The sequence below is a fragment of the Gorilla gorilla genome, chromosome 1 (genome assembly GCF_029281585.2).
Source record: "Gorilla gorilla gorilla isolate KB3781 chromosome 1, NHGRI_mGorGor1-v2.1_pri, whole genome shotgun sequence".
In the NCBI taxonomy this organism is placed as follows: Eukaryota; Metazoa; Chordata; class Mammalia; order Primates; family Hominidae; genus Gorilla; species Gorilla gorilla.
In genome coordinates this window covers 9,918,070-9,940,000 of record NC_073224.2, presented here as the reverse complement: position 1 = coordinate 9,940,000, position 21,931 = coordinate 9,918,070, and the positions used below count along the sequence as shown (strand labels likewise).

At 42.8% G+C, this 21,931-nt stretch overlaps 1 protein-coding gene across 2 annotated transcripts in view; it reads left to right on the top strand.

Annotated features, from left to right (window-relative positions):
• KIF26B (kinesin family member 26B) overlaps positions 1-21,931 on the top strand; it is a 554,735-nt gene that overhangs the window by 365,075 nt on the left and 167,729 nt on the right. For both annotated transcript variants that reach the window (XM_004028696.5, XM_055373932.2), the window contains one exon: positions 18,573-18,756. In XM_004028696.5, coding sequence (XP_004028745.5) covers positions 18,573-18,756 — 184 coding nt within the window. The remainder of the gene's footprint in view (positions 1-18,572; positions 18,757-21,931) is intronic.

Here is a 21,931-nt window from a genome sequence, read left to right as displayed (position 1 = left end):
TGTGACCAGCACAACTTATTTCCAGTGCATTAAAGAAAATGATACTGCCTATGCCCAATTTAGATGTGGGCCAGCTGTGTTAGTTAGCTTAACACAGCATTTTGTTTTTGCATATGTATTGATTTTGCGCACATGCTCTCTAAGTGCCTCAGAACACTGCCTACAGCATCCTGGTGAGGTTGACAATCAGTTGTCCTGTCCCTGTTCATCTGGCATGAGGACACACTGTCAGAGGAGGAACTACCAAGTAAGTAATTGCCTCCAGCACACAAAAACTGCAGACACATGGTTGACATAAGAATCTAGTTTCAGCTGGTGGTTTTCAGGGCAAAGCAACTGCACTAACAGGAGATTTCCCTGACAGCTGATTTAAGGCTGTGGAAGACCCCAATTTATCAGCTCAAATTGAGAATGTCCTTTTTTCAGCTTTTTTGGCTAGAAACGAGACCCTCCCAGCCAACTGCACAACCAAAACTTATATTCAGGATGTCCAGGACCTGAAACTGACATGGGAGTCAATATCCTACAGCCAGTTGTGGTGTTGACAGTGTCTGGGGGAAATCTTCGGAGCTGACTCGTGATGCAGCAGGGCTTACAGCAAAGGCATTCCTTTCACCTTGCTCTTTAGGATTCACCTTCTAAGAAGCTGCTAAGAAAAAATGTCTAAACGGAGGCACTTAGGACATAGTTTTCATATTAGTGTTTTATTTTAACAATAATGGGAGCAAACACCTACCAGGTGTTTACTCTGCGTCAGGAACTGTTCTGATAATCTTATTTGAACTTTGCAACAATTCCATGAGGCTAGCTACTCTTACCATCCTGTTTTACAGCTGGGGAAACTGTGGCACAGGAAAGTTAAGGAACTTGATCATGGCCACAGAGCTCTGAGTGTCAGAAAGAAGATTTGAAACCACACAGTTGGCTTCGCATCCTGTACGCTTGACTATTTCTCTTTTCTGCCTCTCTTGGGAGAACTCTGAAATACTAAAGTACTATATTACTAAATAAATGCTTGCTAAAGCATTTATTTGGTCCCATATTCTCAATTTACACAATTATTTTCTCCAGTCACATTTCATTTTAGACTTTATGAGCCCTGTTGAAATCATCAGCTTAAAAGTGCCCGTGAGCAATTCTCTACTCTAGATTGAGTTAAACAGAGTATTTGTAGATAATCTGGAATCACAGACAATACCTGTCTTAGTTCCTTTGGGTTGTTATAACAAAAATACCATAGTCTAAATTTATAAACAATGGAAGTTTATTTTGTACAGTTCTAGAGGCCAAGAAGTTAAAGATCAAGAGACCATCAGGTTCAGTGTCTGGTAAGGGCCCACTCTGGTTCACAGATGGTGCCTTCTCGCTGTGTCTTCACATGGCAGAAGGGGCAAACAAATGGCAGAAGGCGCAAACAAGCTCCCTGGGCTCCTTTTTTAAGGGCACTAATCCCATTCACCAGGGCTCCACCCTCATGACCTAATCACCTTCTAAATGCCCCATCTCCAAATACCATCATCTTGTGGGTTAGGATTTCAACTTATGAATTTAAAGAGGGACGTAAACATTCAGACCACAGCAACATCTAATTTTGAGCCACCTAACTTTGAAAGAACAAGGATTGATTAATCCAATGTCAGCATACAGTATACCATTAGATGTGAGCCCCTCTTAGCAAACTTGATAAAAGTGTGAGAAAAAAAATTACCTAGAAGACTAATAAATACAGAATAGTCACATATAATTTCTGTTTAAAGATTTATACCTTACCAATTTCCCCAAAATGATTTAACACAACTCATTAAATATTTGTAAAATAAATTAAATCTTAAAATATATATTGGGAACCAGTTAGGAGGAGAGAGAAAAAGACACCAGTTCCTAGACCAGCTTGGTTATTGCACTTGGACATTTCTTAGGCTCTGAATTTTATGGACGTTAAGGCAAATGGATCACAAAGGAGTAAAAGATAGGGGAAGGGAACAAAAGCATTTAATGTGCCCTCACTGTGTGCGGATCATTCTATTGGCCACTTTCCCATACCTTACGCCCTTTATTCTCACAACAGACCCTTGAGGTAGTTACCATTATTTTCATCCACATCAAAGTATGTGGCAGAGGCAGGATTTGAACCAAGCCTATTTGACTCCAAAGCCTGTATGTATTTTTTTTACTAGGTTTAGGTTTTATTATTCTTACCCAATAAAGTGACATATGATTTGTCTGGAGATACCTAGTCTTCCTTTGAGGATTTTTTAAAAAATGGATCCCTATGTAGAGAACATTGGGTAAAATCACAGTAACCTATAAATAGTAGGTATTCAATCAATGTTTATGGAATAACATGAGTAAATAAATGCATGGATAATAAGATGAAGGATATCTTCTTTAATTTTATAAGCTAAATAACTGTTTTCTGTAAATGCTTCTTTGTTAACTATTAACCTCTATAAAAAACAAAGCCATATCTTAGCTTCATAATTCAGTCTAAGGCAGTTAGGTAAATACTTAACAATTTAATATTTTCTGTTTTTTTCTTTCATAGTTTAATTTCTCAAAAGAATAGCCGAGGCCCCCTTATCTTTACTTCTTCCACCCCCATTTACTTCTCAACCCACTGAAATGTGCTCCGTGTTTCCTCTGATTCTGTTCAAGGTCAATAATGAACTCATTAATTCTAATCCAAGGGACACTTTGCATTCTCTGTCTTTTTTGGTCTCTCAGGGGCATTTAACATTCTTAGCCACTTGTTCCATCTTCCTCTTTACCTCTCTGGCTGCTCCTTTGTAATCTTCTCTTTTATATTCACTCATGAAGTATTGAGGATTTTCATGGATCTGTCACGGGTTACGTTCTGCTTGCCTTCTACTCTGCACCTCCCTGGGTCATCTCATCCACTCTCATAACTCCAGCTGCCAGCTTCATGCAGAAGACTCTCAAATCTGAAAACTGGGATCAACTATTTTTTATATCCAAATACTCTAAATGAAGATCTAAGCCAAGACTGTCTATCTTGAAAGTAAGTTATTTCTGTCTATGGAGGCAAAGGCTCATGTAGGAAGTGAAGAATCTTATATATTTCTAAGCCATTTCTTGGTAGTCAGTCATGTATTAGGAGTCAGTTCTGTGTGTTTTTAAATACAGCATTGAATGACTCAGTGTTTGTTGTTATTAGTGATTTGTTGGACAGGCTAGAGAGAAAGCACAGTTATTTAAAGATAAAGTGTTTGTAGCCCTTCTCAATTGAATAGCATACATACAGATAAGTTGTCTGTGAAATTTTAATAGAAATCAATGTGAAATAAGATTCAATTTATAAAATCTCAAATTACAGGCAACTTGTCAAAGCCTAGCTGTTGTGTAAACGAGGGAATTCACACAAGGAAAAGACGATTGATTGGTTGATTGATTATATAACATGAGTTACATTCTATCCAATTGCACCTGAATATATTCACAGACGCAGCTGGATGGCTCTGATTTAGAGAACAAGTATTTTCTTCTTTTCACACAATCTGTTCCTAGAAGCGCCATCAAAACATAAATATTATTTTCTCATAATAATATAAGGCATAGTGATTTTATTCTTAGCCAAGGATTCAGTGTTGTAGAATTAGTTGTAATTAACAATGTGTTAGTAAAGTTGAGATAGTATTTTAAACCTATCTGAGTACTTAAAATAATGTAATTTTGCTCCAGATTCTGCCAAAAAAAATTGGAAATTATTTAACCTAGGATTCTAATAACTAACAGTATCCATAGCATTAAAAATTACCTTTACATATTGTAAATGTCACCTGCCTACAAATAACATGTCCATTAAAGTAAACATTACTTAAATATGCAGCTTAACAGGGCCTGGTTTCTTTACAATTAACTAGAAAATTTGAACTAAATCTTCCTGAAGATTTCTTCTCTATTAAAAACAAAAGCTGCCTCCTTTCCTTGCTTCACAGCTTTTTGGACCTGCCTTTGGTGAGTGTCCTTTATTGCCCAGTGTAATTTTGCCATGGTTTTTAGCAATCTGCAAACACTCCAGCCCAGGTAACCTGACGGTAGCATAGACAGGAAAGGAGGGGATGTGAATTTCTACCTCTCTGCCTCTAGTGGGGCTGCTAAGGTACCAGCCATCTAAACATCTGCCCAGGTCTTGGTGCAGTCCAGCTTTTCAGCAGAGTCAAGGGCAGAAATTCTGCCCCACTTCTGTGTCTGGTACATATTTGTACAATGCAGAGGTCCCATGCAAATTGTTTTCCTTTGAAATAACCTTAATGATTTCTTCAGGTTTCAAGTACAGTAAATAATTTGTTAAATAAACATATTAGAATGAAAGGGGGGAAAAGAAATTACTTCCTCTGGCAAATGAGACTCTTAAATTCAAATTTAATTAACCCAGATGCCCCCAAACCACAGAGCATGTCACCCAGCGTTGACAATTAATTAGCTTTGCTCTGAAAGAGCTACAGGTACCCAGCAAAGGTTTACGGATTAAAGGCTTTACTCGCTCTGCGAAGGCTGCCCATTTCTAGCTATCACGCCTTGATAGTGGTTTGCTGCTTCAGGCAACAAATTACATCTGAAGTGTGTGATTTCATGTCCGTTTTTAATTTCACACAATTGAAATATGGGAAAAGTGAAAATAAAGCGCTACTTCTTTTCAAAATAAAGCTCTATTTCTTTCAAAATAAAGACATTAAAAGTGAACAACACTACTTCTTTTCGGTTTCTCATGCTGTTCAAGGTAATTTTCTATCAAACAGTGAAGGAAGATAAATACTAAGGAAAACTCTAAAGGAATGAGTGGTCACTCTTGGCTTTTAGGTGGGCTCTCTGTTGATGGTAGACCATTCAGCTTCTTCCTTTTAGCATTACATTAGCATATGTATAAATGATTTAACTAGAAACTTGGAGCTAGCATCTAAAAGGCAGCATGGTGTGATGAAAAGAACATTAGATTCCTTCCCTTCTTGAAATCAGATTATCTGGGATATGCTTATCCCTTGAAGGAATCTTAATTTTAGTTGGATAGTCCTTAAACTAGAAAAGATATACATACATATTTTATAGACAATTGCTTCTCAGCCGAAAAATCAGGCACTGACATTCCATGAGGAATGGACTTTAATTAGCCGGTGATTGTCTTTCTCTGTCTATATTTATAGGCAACCGAAATAGCTGGGTTGCAGGTACATGGTTTCATCAATTCCATTTAATAAGACCAGCCAGTTCACTATCATTCATGTTCATGAAAGACAGGAATAATGTCAGTTAACTAAAATCATTTATATCTGGCTTTGGGATGGCTTTTTTTTTTTTTTTTTTTTTTTTTTTGAGACGGAGTTTTGCTGTGTCACCCAGGCTGGAGTGCAGTGGCGTGATCTCGGCTCACTGCAAGCTCTACCTCCCGGATTCACGCCATTCTCCTGCCTCAGCCTCCCGAGTAGCTGGGACTACAGGCGCCTGCAACCACGCCCGGCTAATTTTTTGTATTTTTAGTAGAGACAGGGTTTCACCGCGTTAGCCAGGATGGTCTCGATCTCCTGACCTCGTGATCCACCCGCCTCGGCCTCCGAAAGTGCTGGGATTACAGACGTGAGCCACCGCGCCCGGCCCGGCATGGCTTTTTAATGCATGTTTAAATGGATCTGGTGTCTTAGGTGTTTACAGTTCTTTTAATTTATGTATTAAGCCCAGTTTCCATAATTGCATACTAGGTGGGACTTGGGAAAAGGCAAGAAGCTATTAAGTTTCCCTGGTACTAAGCAGGCCTGGGGGTGGGCAGATCAGGCCAGGAACATAAAGATCTGCAGTCAGGGAGCATCTGATAAGAACGGATTGATGGTCAAAAGGTCAGCTGGCACAGGGAAAAGTACGTGTGCACCTAAGTGCAGATGAAAAAGAAAGTCAGATCCACCCACACTGGCGCCGAGGCTTGCAAGTGGATGTCTGGCAAGCAAGCAGAAGCCGAGATGCAGATCAGGAAGCTAAAATAAGGAAGCTGGGGCATCTGGGAAGACCGAGACACAGGGCTCCACACAGGCTAAACAGCAGGAACAAGAGCGAGTAGAATTGGGGTATGGGTGTGGCCAGGTCATCAGTTACCCAGGTGCACGGCCGCTGTCAGGAGGTCAGGCAGCAGGCAAAACTCTGTTCACAGGTAGGATAGTGTGAGGGATCCCGCCCGCTGTGCTTTCTCAAGTAGGGACTTTTTACCTCTCATTGTCCGACGTACTTCTGCTTTTCTCCTCCCTGATGAAGATCTTGTGACTGTGTACTGGCAGGTTGGAGCCCACCCCTCCAGGACAGCAGGGAGCAAAGGAAGGGTAGCTTTGTAGGTGTGGGTGGAGATAAATATTCATGCATGGGCAATGAAGCAGCTCTAAGCTATGGAATCACATGTCAACACATATGTCACGTGGCATCAAAGGCAGTTTATACATTGGTAAAATGTTCCTTTGAACTTTTCTATTCCACAGGAATTGGGAATAAGTTTTGGGTTATTTCATCTTCTAGTGTCCTTAAAAATGTGGAGCATGCTCTCTCTTAAAAATATGAATGGTTGCTGTGGCTTAGAGCAAGTCGCCACCTTCCCGAGGTCATCCAACTCTCAGAAACAGAACTTCTCTGTTTTAATGAGTGTTTTTCTCTAGATCTTGACCTAGAACTTGTTGTCTAGGCAGTATTTGGGTCTGACTTACTAGGATTGCTGGACAGACAGAAATAGAAAAGTGCAATGAGACAATCGATATGTTCTTAGGTGCCCACAGAGTGTGGCACCAACTTGTCAAGTTCTGGACAAAATTAGATTCATTAGTGCAGAAGTCCTCAACCTTCTCTTGGGTCCTGAAGCCCAGCTTTTGCAGATGGCGTCTTAGTCATTAGTAAGGCAGCTCCATCAGAGTCCCCGTCATACAAAATATTGAAGGAAGCTGTGAAGATCGGTTGCAGTGTCTGCTATCCTGCTGTCGTCTGGCCAGAGGTGAGCCGAGACTGTGGGGCAGCGGGGTACTGAGCAGCTGCTGTATAATGAGCTGAGAGGGGTTAACCCCTGGAAAGGCAAGTAGAAGAGTCATTCTTAACATGCTTAGAATCCCAATATTCATTGCAGCAGCTTCACCAAGCCCTGAGAAACCACAGCATCAGATGGTTTCTTAGTAAATACACTTATCAGAAACAGAGGCAGAGGGTGCTTCCCTTTGAACTTCTGAGACAAAAGCCCCCAGCAAGGCGTGGATTCTGCCACCGACGGAGTATTTATTTGGTCTTTCTAAAATCCAGATCTCTGCAGCCAGGAAATAACAAACTCTTGCTTTGTACTTCTGTTCAGCCTTCCATGCCAATGACTATTTTTTTAATTAAATATTTTCTGCTTTATTTTTGTGTACAAAAGTGTCTATTTTCACACAGGGAGCTTGGCTCAGCAAACATTCGTAGTTACTTGGCTTTAAACAAAGGAGAAGGTTTTACATTGAATAGCTTTTATTTAAAAATTGGTTTATACTATCAAAAGGAAACATTGAGGAAACCCCCCAGGGCATTTGGACTGGGCACAGATTTCTTGAGGAACACCCCACAAGCACAGGCAACCAAAGCAAAAACGGACAAATGGGATCACATCAGGTTAAAAAGCTGCTGCACGGCACAGGAAACAATCAACAAGGTGAAGAGACAACCCACAGAATGGGAGAAAATATTTGCAAACTATCCATCTGACAAGGGATTAATAACCAGAATATATAAGGAGCTCAAACAACGCTATGGAAAAAAGATCTAATAATCCAATTTAAAAATGGGCAAAAGATCTGAATAGACATTTCTCGAAAGAAGACATACAAGTGGCAGACAGGTACACGAAAAGGTGCTCAGCATCATTCATCTATCATCATAGAAATGCAAATCAAAACTACAATGAGATTATCATCTCACCCCAGTTAAAATGGCTTTTATCCAAAAATCAGGCAATAACAAATGCTGGTGAGGATGTGGAGAAAAGGGAACCCTCATACACTGTGGATGGGAATGTAAATTAGTACAACCACTGTAGAGAACAGTTTGGAGCTTCCTCAAAAAACTAACAATTGAACTACCATGCAATCTAGCAATGGTAGTACTGGGTATTCATCCAAAGGATAGGAGGTCAGTATATCGAAGAGATAGCCAAGCTCCCGTGTTTATTGCAGCACTAGTCACAATAGTCAAGAGTTGGAAGCAATCTAAGCATCCATCAATAGACAAATGAATAAAGAAAAGGTGGTACATATACAGAATGGAGTACTCTTCAGCCATAAAGAAGAATGAGATCCTGCCATTTGCAACAACATGGATGGAACTGGAGGTCATTATGTTAAGTGAAATTAGCGAGGCCCAGAAAAACAAACTTCACATGTTTTTATGTGTGCTGCCCAGATGACACAATTCAGGAAGAGCTTTCAGCTCCTACCAGAGAGTAAAGCTCTTCAGCTGTAGTGGGTTTACCTGCTGTGTGTCTTCAGGCTTCTCCCAGTTCTTTATCTCTGCTGTGGAGCCAATATAAAGTTATCAGTAACATTTGGTGGTGTAGATGCTTCTCATCTGTGCAATTTAGGAGTAGACTCTAATACAGAGCAGCTGCTGGGTGAACCAAAGATGGCTTTAGTGATATTTATAGCTTATTGATTGCATAGTTCTTTGTCTATGATTATCATTCAATAAATACTGATGGACTGAGTTTCCCGGAACACTGAGATTCGTTTTAAGCAGCTTCCAGCATTCTTTCTGTGTATGTGGGGGGAGGTTCAGGAGGCAGTAGAAGGTGGCCATAATAATGTTGTCTTGTGGTGGTAGTAGTTGTTATAATTTCCCTTTTATATCCTAATTCTGGCCACGACCTAACTCACTGTACTGAGACATTTTCCCCCTATAATATGGAGGTATGTTGCTAAGCAACCAGATCAGTAATTGGCAAGTGCTTATGTATAATATGATTTGATTTGAGTTACATACAAAAATATGTAAATGGTTTTTTATCTTTATTATTAGATAAATGATTATCATTTGGTTTTATTTTGCCCAAATAAAATAAAATAGCTGCTTTCATTTACCAAAATTAACATGATGTAGTAGAAAGGCCTTGGATTGAGAGGATGGAAACACGAATGCAAGTCCCAGGTCTGAGAGTCAGCAGTCCTGTGGCCATGGCTAAACTCAGGGAACTTGCCAGGCCTTGTTCTTTTTTCCCAACCTGTAATGTGTGGTACAAATACCTTCTCTGCTGGCCTCCCAGGGCCAGGTTAAGGATGGATGTGATGATGTATAGAAAATGTTTTAAGAAAAAAAAAAATCCAAGGTCTAAGCATTGTCTGGAATTCCAGGCTACTTAATCTTGGAACTCTGAGTCTGTTAGTATAATTCCAAAGGCTGGATTGACTAAGAAGTACTGTCCTTCAGCAGGGCACAGAGCCACAGGGCAGGTCTGCGCCTGTAGAAGAAAGTAAACACATGGCATGGACCCTGAATAAGTGAACAGTGCAGTGATGGTGGCGAGGCAGAAGCAAAAGGCCACATGGTCAAGCACCATGTCATTAAGCATTAAAACATAAGATAGATCATCTCAAGACCAACTGCTGGCCAGGTGCAGTGGCTCACACCTGTTATTCCTGCACTTTGGGAGGCTGAGATGAGAGGATCACTCGAGGCGAGGAGTTCAAGACCATCCTGGGCAACAAAGTGAGTCCCTGTCTCTACACAAAAAACCTTTTTCAATTAGCCAGGCATGATGGGGCACACCTATAGTCCTCGCTACTCTCTAGGATCACTTCAGCCCAGAAGTTTGAGGCTGCAGTGGGCTATGATCATGCCACAGCACTCCAGCATGGTGACAGAGCCAGACCCTGTCCTTAAGAAAAAAACAAAACAAAGCAAACAACAAAAAGACAACTGCTATAAGGCTTCAAGGGAAAGGACAATGATCCACGGGGGCTGAAGTCACTGATGAGGGCAACTTGTACAAGTCCTTGAAGCATAGGAAAATTCTTTTTTCTTTTCTTTTCTTTTCTTTTTTTTTTTTTTTTGAGACAGAGTCTTGCTCTGTCGCCCAGGCTGGAGTGCAGTGGCACAATCTTGGCTCACTGCAAGCTCCGCCTCCCAGGTTCACGCCATTCTCCTGCCTCAGCCTCCCGAGTAGCTGGGACTACAGGCGCCCGCCACCATGCCCAGCTAATTTTTTGTATTTTTGGTATAGACGGGGTTTCATCGTGTTAGCCAGGATGGTCTCGATCTGCTGACCTCGTGATCCGCCTGCCTCGGCCTCCCAAAGTGCTGGGATTACAGGCGTGAGGGGAAAGTTTTTAAGGGTAAATTCACAGCGATGATTTCCATTGGTTAACACTGTGCATTAACATGCAAATGTCAATCCATTTCCAAATGATAACAGTGCCTGGCTGTAGTATTTTAACATGATATTGTTTGAGGCTAATGGCCACCATGTTTGCCTCCTAGCAGTAAACATGTTATTTGAAGTCATGTCATGAATTACCTTCCTGCACTAATGAAATAGATAATTTACATAAAAATCAGGAAAAACAAAACCCAACCCCCTATGCTTTTCAATCTCTAGAGCCATGGAAATGACCTCCCTGACAGCCAATTAGAAAATACAAAGGTGAAGGTGGATGCTCTTATTCCCGATACAGAGAAGTTCCAGAATGACTAGCATGCTTCTTGGCTATGCCCAAATACTTTTAAGTAGGTGTTATTTCACAATAAAGCATTAATGGTGTTTGTTACATGTGGGTGAATATCTTCACTGTGTCTGGAAGCTCTGCCTCAGAACGTAGGATCTTGTTACCTATCCCTGCTGTTTATAATCTGTTTTATTATCTTCTCCCACTGGGTCATGGACCGGATGGTTTTTCTAGGGGCTGCTGTGATCTGTCATGTCATTGCTCATTATCAGATAGCCTTAATCCTCAGAACATTGAAATAGTTCTATAATGGCACGTGAGCCATGGCAGCCCACAGCAGCACTGGCCATTTTCACATGAAATGGCAGCCTGGATTGTCCTTTACATGCTGACAGGGGAGACTGTCCATCTGCCACCCCCGTCCTGGGTCGGGACCCTTTCTGTTCAGCAGGTGCAGTGGCTCTGAGAGTCTCACGGTTTTTCAGTTGATATCTCACCCATCAATTACCTGGGTTGGATTTGTAGAGCTCGAATGACCTCTTAAATTTTATAAACATTTTACCCACCTATTTGAGCATCCCACACTTGAGCACCCCTCAGACAAGATGAAATATTCTTAGGATAGGGTTAGGAACACACAGTATTCCTGAAACTTTTAAAGATATAGAGGTCCTTAAAAATTACCATATTGCCTGATTTTCCTGTCTGTGCCCCAAGGAAAGTTCTATTCTTCATGAAGCTAATAATTTTTAAAAGATTGCTAGGTCAATATTTTAGTAATCTTTAGACACTAAGGATAGGAGATTTCAATTTAATTCTCTTGAGATGCACTTAGAATGAAGGGTTTTCCATTTGAACACCCTGCAGTTCTCACAATCCAGGGTAATAGTCTGACAAATAGTCTATTACACAATTACCAAAAAAAAAAAAAAAAAAGTCAAAATCAAGTTCCCCCTCTAGTCTATATAATTGAGACCTAAGACTTTCCCTGCACTTAAACCCATTGAATCCACCAGATGAGTACGGACCTCATTTTTTTAGGTTTGGGTAGATCTGGCCAATGAGAGCAAGTAACCATCCTATGTGAAGGTCATTTCAGTTCTAAACTGATCCTTGAATTCAGATATTGTCATATTGATGCATTAGGAGAATTGTCTTGTGTGTGAGATGAGTGAGGCTATGGAGAGAAAGGACTGGCACTCAGAGGGAAGACTGAGCTTACTGGGACGTTCTAGCCAAGGACAGGCTACTGCTCTTCTCCTCACTGCCTGATAATGCTCAGTGTGGCACCACTTTTTTTTTTTTTTCTGAGACAGAGTCTCGTGCTGTCCCCCAGGCTGGTGTGCAGTGGCGTGATCTTGGCTCACTGCAACCTCTGCCTCCCAGGTTCAAGCAATTCTCCTGCCTCAACCTCCTGAGTAGCTAGGATTACAGGTGTGCGCCACCATGCCCAGCTAATTTTTGTATTTTCAATAGAGATGGGGTTTCACCATGTTAGCCAGGCTGGTCTTGAACTCCTGACCTCGTGATCTGCCTGCCTCGGCCTCCCAGAGTGCTGGGATTACAGGTGTGAGCCATCGAACCTGGCCCACTTTTTGTTTTTTTATAGGTGTTCAGGAAATATTAATTTCATCCTGCTAGAGAGACTTTTTCCTTGAAATAAGGCACAGATAATTATACGAATCTAATGGATGTTTAAAGATGTATGCTGGGATAAATAGCTTTAGGAAATATATTGTACTATCCTTGGTAAGAATAAGACAAGTAAATATTGCTTATGGTAGTTTTTAAGTTAATTTTTCTGCTACTGGAAATCTTATAAAACAACCCATTCGTTTTTTCCTATGAAAGAAAGAACTTATCAGGCATTAATTACATAAAATATACTTCTAATCAAAATGTCTTTACCTTTTCTCTTTTTTTTTTTGAGATGGAGTGTTGCTCTGTCACCCAGGCTGGAGTGCAGCAGCACGATCTCGGCTCACTGCAACCTCTACCTCCCAGGTTCAAGCGATTCTCCCACCTCAGCCACCCGAGTAGCTGGCATTACAGGCATGTGCCACCATGCTCGACTCGTTTTTGGATTTTAGCTGAGATGGGGGTCTCACCATGTTGGTCAGGCTGGTCTCGAACTCCTGACCTTAAGTGATCCACCCACCTCGGCCTCCCAAAGTGCTGGGATTACAGGCGTGAGCCACTGCACCTGGCCATCTTTACCTTTTCAATTCTCTCATGATTGCCTCTCCTTTATGTCCCTAAATAATATAATTATACATGAATGATTTCTCAACCTTAACCTTCTCTTCTCTGTGTCATTGAAGTGCTGTATGAAAAGAACTGAAGCTGCTGACCTCTAAGACATTGGAATATATAAAAAAAGATCAAACAGCTGCTTATAATGATGTCAAAGATAAAATGCTATTATAGAATCTATGGCTGTAAAAATGTGATTTATATTAATTTTTAGTATTCTGAAAATTTCCTGATATATTTATTTTATACACACATTTTAAGAAAATAATTTTATATGCATTCTCAAGATGACTTCCTCTATCACTTTTTCTGCATTGAAGCCAACGGAGGCTTTCCTAAATGGAGTAGAGTCCAGGAGTCATTGCAGAATCTCTATACTGGAAATCATTCTGGTTCCCCACTGCACGCATCCCTCTCCCTCGTATTCCTGGTAAGCAGTTTTCTACCCACCATTTGGATATTTTCAGTGACAAAAAACACTCACTATTTTATGAAGCCAACACATCACTAGTGGGTTACTCCAATTTTGAGAGAAATGTCTCTTATACTTATCAAGCTAAAGATGCTTTTACGTTTCACCTGCTGCTTTGGTACCTGTATTACATAGGTTTAACCCCTATTCAGATACAATACGGTACAATACAGGACACATAGACCTCGATTCAGCCTTGGCTCTACTACTTATTATTTATTATATTCTTTCAAAGGATCATTGATTAGTGTACTAAATGCTTTACATGTACTGTCATTAAATTCTCATAAAAAGTCTAAAAAAGTAGGTATTATTTTTGCTTCATCTTCCTATGTGGAAACTGAGGCTTGATAATAATATTTATAATAGTGATGATGATGATGATAGCATTGTCATGTGCCAACTGTGTGCCAGGCACTGTGCTTGGGCCTTTATAAACATTATCAGAATTTAGGTAACTTCCCTAAGATTATCTACCTAGCATCTAGGAAACTGGATGTTCAAACTAAGTCAGAAAGGCCTCAGGATTTAACTGCCTTGAGCTTCACTTGTTTGTCTGTTAAATGGGGGTAATATTGTTCTCCTCACGAGGGCTTCTGAGATTCAAAAAAATGGCTTATGAAAGTATCTGGCATCCTTGCTTGAAAGATACTTCCACATGTCATTTATTCATTTCTTTAAAGAGAGCTTTCTTGAAAGACTCTTTCCTTCCTCTTTCTCCAGGTTTCTTTTCTCCAGGCTAAATATCCCCAGCTCCTGTAGTCTTCGTTCATTCATTCAAAACATACCGTAAGCTCTCTTCCCTGGTAAAATTTACATTCTAGAGGGGAAACAGATAGTAAAGCAATAAACATGGTAACCAAGTAAAGCATCTGCTATGTTACAAGATAATAGGTGTCATGGTTGTGAACAACCAAGATAATGGAAATTAGGAGTCTGGGAGTGAGTGGTGTTTTATTTACTGTGGCTGTGTGACAAATTACCCCCAAAACTTAGTGGCTAAAAGCAGCAATGATCATTTATCATCTCTCGAGGTTTCTGGGGGTCTAAAATTCAGATAAGACTCAGTGGGTGTGATTTATCTCTGTTCCATGATGTCTGGGACCTCAGGCAGAAGACTTGAAGGATGGCATCTGGAATCCTCTAAAGGCTCATTCCTTCATATGTCTGGCAGTTGATACTGGCTGTCTTCTGGGGTCCTCAGTTCTTTTCCACATGACCCTCTCCATGTGACCTGGGCTTCCTCACAGCATGGAAGCTGCGTTCCCACGGTGAGTGTCTCAAGAAAGGAAGCCAGGGAGAGGCCATTATTGCCTTTTGTATCCAAAGCTCAGAAGCTCTACAGCATCACTTCCATTACATTCTGTTGGCCAGGGCAATTTCAGAGTTTTGCTTGGGTTCAAGAAGGAACATAGACGCCCACCTCTCAAGGGGAGAGTATCAGTGTCAGGTTGTAAGAAGTGCCTGTGGGAGACACATGGATGCAGCCATCTTTGGAAAGGACTTTCTGCCATGATGGGCAAGGTGGGTTCACGGATAAGGTAACATTTGAGCGAAGATTTAAAGGAGATGAGGGAGTGAGCCATATGCCCATCTCCATCTGGGCAGAGCATTCCAGGCTGACGCAAGAGCCTGTGCAAAGGCCCTGAGATGGGGATTGGACCAAGAATATTTGGAGGCTAGGATGACTGAAGCAGAAACATCAAAGAAGAGAGTAGTAGGAAAAGTGGTCTGAGGGATATAGGGGGAAGGGACAGACCACGTAGGCTTTATAGGCCACTGCAAGTACTTTGGCTTTTACTCTGAGTGATATGGAGAGCCAAAGGGAGGGCCTTGAGCAGACTTAAATCTTAGAAGAGTTACTCTGGCTCCTGTGTGAATAGGCAGGTGGAGAGCGAGTACAGAAGATGGGAGACAAGTTAGGAGACTGTGGCAGCAATTCAGCAAGAGAAGTCTGTGGCTCTGACCAAGATGGTAGTAAAGGTGGTGAGAGGTGACGGGATCACAGATCTACTTTGAAGTTTTAGCCAACAAAACTTCCTGATGGATTATGTGTGAGAAGACAGGTCAGCATCGAAGAAATCATTGGAAGGATGGAATTGCCATTTTCTGATACGGGAAATGCTGAATGTGTAACAGCTTTGCAGGAAAAACATCAGGACTTCAGTTTTAGGGTTGGCAAGCTTGAGATGTTTATTAGATATCCAAGTGGAATTGTTGAAGAGGTAATTAGATACGTAAATAAGGATTTCCAGAGAGGGATCTAAGCTGGAAATAAAAATTGATTAATCATAGGCATTAAGGATGTTATTTAAATCATGATCCTGGAAGAAAACACCAAGGGATTGACTGAAGCAGTAAAGAGGACAAGGACTGAGCCCTGAGGCCTCCATCGTTAAGAAGCTGGGCAGAAGAGAAGGAACCAGCAAAGGAAACTGGAAAGGAATGGCCAGGGTGTCCTAGAAACCGAGCAGAAAGTGTATCAAGGAGGAAGGAGCTACTCATTGCTCTGATAGGTCAAGATGGGGCTGAGAACCATTAACTTGAGCAATCATGGTGGTCATTGGGAACCCAGACAAGAGCAGTTTCAGATGAGTCGTGGGACACATGCCTGAATGGAATGAGCTTATAGATAATGGAAGGAGAGGGCCTGCAGAAGGCCAGCACGGACAACACTTTCCCTGAGTTTTGCGGCCAAGATGGGCAAGGAAGTAGAACAGTAGCTGGCTGGGGAAGAATCAGGAGAAGGATTTGTGTTTTATGTTTTAAGATGAGAGAAATAACAACATGTCTATGTGCTGTTGGGAATGATCTAGTAGCGTGAAAGTTTGTAGGAGGGAGAGGGAGGAGGGAAACCTTGGAGGGATATCCTGGGGTGTGCTTTACTTTCAGGGATCCTTGCTTTTCTCCTCAGCAGGGAATGTGTGGGGTGGGCCTGGGTGGCAGAGATAAGAAAAAGGAAAAAGCCATGAGGCTACTGCCCGTTCTAAGCTGCCTTTCAGTATCACTCCCTTCCCCTGTCTGTCTCTCCATGTGGACTGGGAACCCCAGCAGGTAGGGGAGTGGGCACCATAGCCATCGCCTGGTCCTTTTTACACTGTGAAAAGGAACCTTGAATGTAGATGGATAAACACCACCTTTTAGTTCCTAGCAGATCACTGTCTTCCTTCTTGTTCTAGTCCTCTGAGACATAGGCAGGCTGGCTTGAGAGCAGGGAGGGATCGCTGAGCAGAGGTGTGTGCGGGTGTTAGAAGGCGACGTGATGCCTTGTGCCAATGACTGACCTGGGATGAGTCACTGTTCATTTAGGGAGAGAATTTCAAAAGGAATGACTAGTCATTGAATAATTCCATTTCACCCTTGATTTTAGAAGGAAAGTGCCAGGAAGGGTAGCAATGAGATGAAAAAAAAAAAGTATTCCTAGGTTTTTCTTTTCACTGATTGAAAAGAAAGTGTCCCGTGCATTCCCTTTCTCATCGTCCTACAATAGGGTGACTTAGGGTATCTTCCCATCAAAATCAGTAATTCCTCACATATCTCTTCGCCCTGTATTTCACTCTTGTGAAATAGATTTTCAGTTTTACAGATGAGAACAATTAAGCTTTGAAATGGTAGCACCATTTGCTATATTTGTGCAGTGGCAATTTTTTAGCTCAGAATTTATCAAAAGCATGACACTTAATGATACAGAATTAAAACCAACTATCCCAGACCATTGAAGGAGACCGGGGTCGGGGAGGGAGAGGCGGTGCAAACGGTGTTGCTTTTGTCTTTCCGACCTGCCTCTCTCGTGATGTGTTCTGCAACTGGTAAGAACATTGGATGAATTATAAGATTTTAATCAGTAGAATAAAGTCAGGGTGGTCCTTTCATCTTAAGCAGCAGCTCAAACATTTCAAACATTTGATGAGCAAATTAGAATCCTTAGAATAAGAGTTTAGTGTGTAAACATCAAGAATTAATCCAGAAATGAGTATATTAGAGTCTGTGAAATGCCTTTGCCTCACACTGCCCCTTCCCCTGTTTTCTTCTTCTTTTCTGTAATAAGATTATCATGGATTTGTTTTGTTTTTCTTTTGAGACGGAGTCTCACTCTGTCACCCAGCCTGGAGTGCAGTGGCGCTATCTGGGCTCACTGCAACCTCCACCTCCTGGGTTCAAGCGATTCTCCTGCCTCAGCCTCCCGAGTAGCTGGGATTACAGGCATGCGCCACCATGCCCAGCTAATTTTTGTATTTTTAGTAGAGACGGGGTTTCTCCATGTTGGCCAGGCTGGTCTCAAACTCCTGACCTCAGGTGAGCCGCCTGCCTCGGCCTCCCAAAGTGCTGGGATTACAGGTGTGAGCCACCGTGCCTGGCCAAGATTATCATGTTTTAAGTGTTACAGGATACTTGAATGATGGACGATGTCATTGGAACAGCCTATGTTATTAATGATGCCGGCAGCCTCCCCTCCCACCTTTCCCTGCCTTCACACTCTGTGCCCTCTTCAGTGCTTTGACCCCTTACTCCTTGCACTTGACCATGAATTGCATTTTGTATTTAAAGACGTCCCTGCACAATATCCTCTTATCTACGTGAGCAGCCCATAGCCTCGGCGCCCTGCACCCTGGTTGGAGTTCACCTTCTGATTTGGTGGTATATTTCTAAAACCAGTTTGATTTTTCCTGTTGCACTGGGGCTTGTGTTTTTCTTCCAGTGCCCTGTACATAGCATGCCTTGACTGGTCTTCACATGGTTCTTCATCAGACTGGTTTGGATTTTACAAGGTGTTAGAGTTTTTAAATTAGCTCATGAGGTCTCTCGCACTTGAGTTTATGCCAGAGAAGTTGTGGAGTGATGAACTTAATGGGTGCCCTTATCCCCAAAGATGCCCAGCTTTGTTCCTGCTTAAGCTGAATGTTGGTGGATAACCCGTAATTCTTTGTAAATCGTGATTGCAGAATCCTGCTATTTTATGGCTTTGTTTTTCCTTTTGCTGTATAAATGATTGGGTAGCTCGTTAACTTCACTCTGTTATAGTAAGGGACTGCTACAGAGGACACTGAGCAGGAGGAGAGAAGGAATGATTAGGCCTCAGTAAGAATGAGGGGTTTTTTAAGAGAAAGAAAACGAAGTAAGCCTAGCATATCTGATTGTACAATCATTTTCCCCTTATTGTTCCTTTTTTATGTTTTCCCTTCCAGAGCTGCCCAGAAGTTAAATCTGTCTTCTAAAAAGAAGAAACATAGGCCTTCCACTTCTTCCGCTGCTGAACCACCGCTCTTTGCAACCAGCTTCAGTGGGATTCTGCAGACCTCCCCTCCCCCAGCCCCGCCCTGTCTGCTGAGGGCTGTCAACAAGGTGAAGGACACCCCGGGGCTCGGCAAGGTAGGACCATCCGCCGTCCCTGCCATTTGCCCAGTGTGCGAGGTTCTGGATCAAGTTTCAGGAAGAAGAAAATGAGGCCTCCAATGTATTAAAATAAGACGGTGCCAGGGAGAAAAGGAGGCAAGATGAAATTCATTTGAAAGTCCTGAAAATTGTCATGGGTTGCATACACTAAGCAGTAAACTAAGACCTTCAGATTGTAAGAGATCTGATTTGCTTTTGGTGGGAAAAATCAGCTTTGCGTTGTTTGACAGAATCGTAGCCATTTAAAGAAAAGACACAAAGGCACAAAATATCGAGGCAGGGGCAGGAGACCGAGGGAGGCCACAGCACAAGGTACAGAAATGAGACGTAAGGAGGCCTCATAATTTCCCTGTGACACTTTCGAGTTTTTGCCTCCTCTTCAGAGAAATCCTGACTTCTGCTTTGAACCAGCCCACCAAGGGGATTGTGAGGAACGCTGCAGTCTTGCCTTTCTAGCCAACAAGTGCGATTTCGAATTGTTACAAATGCTCAGGAAGAGATGTAGGATCATGCTTACAAGCTGTTGCTCAGCTACACTTGGGATCACTTTATTTTTAAATGTCATTTCTAAATTCTTTCTCCCTTCTGAGAAAAGCGTTTGGGTGAAGTAACTTACGGTTTACTCATCATTGGTGAATAAGCCAGGGCTTATACAAACATGTAGTGAAAGAAAGACGTGGCGGTTTAATTTTTTATTTTTATCAAAAGTAGGAGTGGTGCACACGACCTCACTGCTCCTTTACAGACTTAACGTGACTCCGGCCCTGGGCTTCATTTGGCCGGCGTTGCTAGTCTTGCTGAAGCTCCGGAGCAACTACTAAACTGTGCGGATTTAGATTTTCCTTGTTCAGTTCGCAGACTGCCAGTCCCCTGGGTACCCAAACACGGTCATGCCTGGGTTTCTGGGCCTCAGAAGGCCTCTGTCTCTCTGGAGTCTCCCCTTACACCCTCTACCCTCTCTTCTTTTCACCTTTCCCAGTTTCTCCCGTGTCCTTCCATGCTCTCCCACCCTCAATCTCACCACCTTGTTGGGAAGGTATTAACTTCATGTGGTACTTTTCCCAAGAAGAGTTTAAATTTCAAGATTACATGGAATAGGTCAGGCACTGTGGCTCACACCTGTAATCCCAGAGCTTTGGGAGGCCACAGCAAGAGAAGCACTTGAGGCTAGGAGTTCAAGACCAGCCTGGGTAACATAGCAAGACCCTGTCTCTACAAAAAATTTAAAAGTCAGCTGGGCACAGTGGCAGATGCCTATAGTCCCAGCTACTCAGGAGGCTAAGGAGGGAGGATCACTTGAGCCCAGGAGTTAGAGGCTGCAGTGAGCAATGCTCGTGCCACTGCATTCCAGCCTGGACCACAGAGTGTCTCCATTTTTTGAAAACTTACATTGAACAGAACAGTGCTTCCTCTGAGGGGAAGCATCCAGTCCTGGAGCTTTCCTTGGTGGTGGGCAGGGCAGACAGTTTTCAGCTGAGGGCTTTCCCAGGCCCAGCAGCAAAGTAAGACCCAAGGAGGCAGGGCGGCAGCCTGGGCTGTCTACAGGGCCTGCCCCAGCATCACTGGACATGGAAGCAGGTGGAAAAAACAGTGTGGACCAGGACTCCTGTCCAGGAGATGACTCAGTGGGTGGGAGCCCCCGAGGAGGGGCCATGGTACGCCACAGGGGCACACGGGTGCGATCGTGGATGGTTGATTCGCTGCCTTCTAAGGAGGGTGGGTCCAAGTAACTGCTGGGATCTTCTATTCTTTTTTACATTTTTTATTTTTAATTTTGGTAAGATACAGGTAACATAAAATGTACCATCTGAACTGCTTTTAAGTGTACATGGGCTCTTGTTTTGCAAAGAGGGATTTGGAACTTCAGTGCCGGAGCTGAACTGCCCTGGACACAATGAAATCAAGCTGTCAGGGCAGTGACCTTCCCCTCCTGTACTCTAAGCCAGTTCTCTTCTGAATAAGTGTGAGCAAATGTTTAAGTGGTATCTCCTTGAAAAGGTGCCAGATGATCAGCCAGCCTGGGGTGCTCATGTACCCCAATACAGCCCTGTCCAGGGCACCTCAAAATGAAGCACATCAGAAACCGTCCTCCTGCATCTACAGTACTGGCCTTGTCTGTGGTTCCTAAAAGGGTTGATGTGGATGCATCTTCAGGTGGCTCTGACCTCTCCCCCTCTATCCCTAAGGACCTCCCTGGAATTCTGAGACGAGGACATCAGGGTGCCAAGGCCAGGGACCAAAACAGCAGAAAGAGTGTCCCAGCCAGCGGGATGACCCAGCACTGACACAAAAATAGTTTAGAGGGCAAAGGACACTGGTCCAATCTTGATTTCATGATGTACCATATGTAGTGACCACAGATAAGGGGCCTTACAATGAGGAGTTATGCTTGTTAGTAAACTAAAGTTTGCATTTCACACTTTTTTTAAAAATTAAAGATATCTCTCTCACTGATTTGCAATCCAAAATGTAATCAAAGCCCTGAGTTCACCCATGAGACTGTGTCGTGGAGCAGGGCATCGGTCTGGGGTCACAGAACATAAAAGAAGGTGTGGCTTCCATCTGACCAGTGGCCACGTGGCAGCTGAGGCCACCCTCCTGATCTGCTCAGGCTTCTGGGGCATGGGTAACAGTGAGGGGGAGGAAGTGACAGTTGGAGAGAATGCGTACCATGATTGGAACAAGAAGTTGGCTGGGCGCAGTGGCTCACGCCTGTAATCCAAGCACTTTGGGAGGCCGAGGCGGGCGGATCACGAGGTCAGGGGTTCGAGACCAGCCTGACCAACATGGTGAAACCCCATCTCTACTAAAAATACAAAAATTAGCCAAGCGTGGCGGCACATACCTGTAATCCCAGCTACTCAGGAGGCTGAGGCAGGAGAATCGCTTGAACCTGGGAGGCAGAGGTTGCAGTGAGCAGAGATCGCGCCACTGTACTCCAGCCTTGGCGACAGAGCGAGACTCCATCTCAATAAAAAAGAAAAAGAAAAAGAAAAACGAGAAGTTGCCAAGACCCTGCCTCTTCCTGCACAGAGCATCTGGTTCTTCCATTTCAGCAGGCTCTTACTCTGCCCTACCATATGGTGCCAAACTGCCTGACCTCAGCGAAGGCCCATCCTCCCAGACTCCTGCTTTCTCCACCTCCACTGAT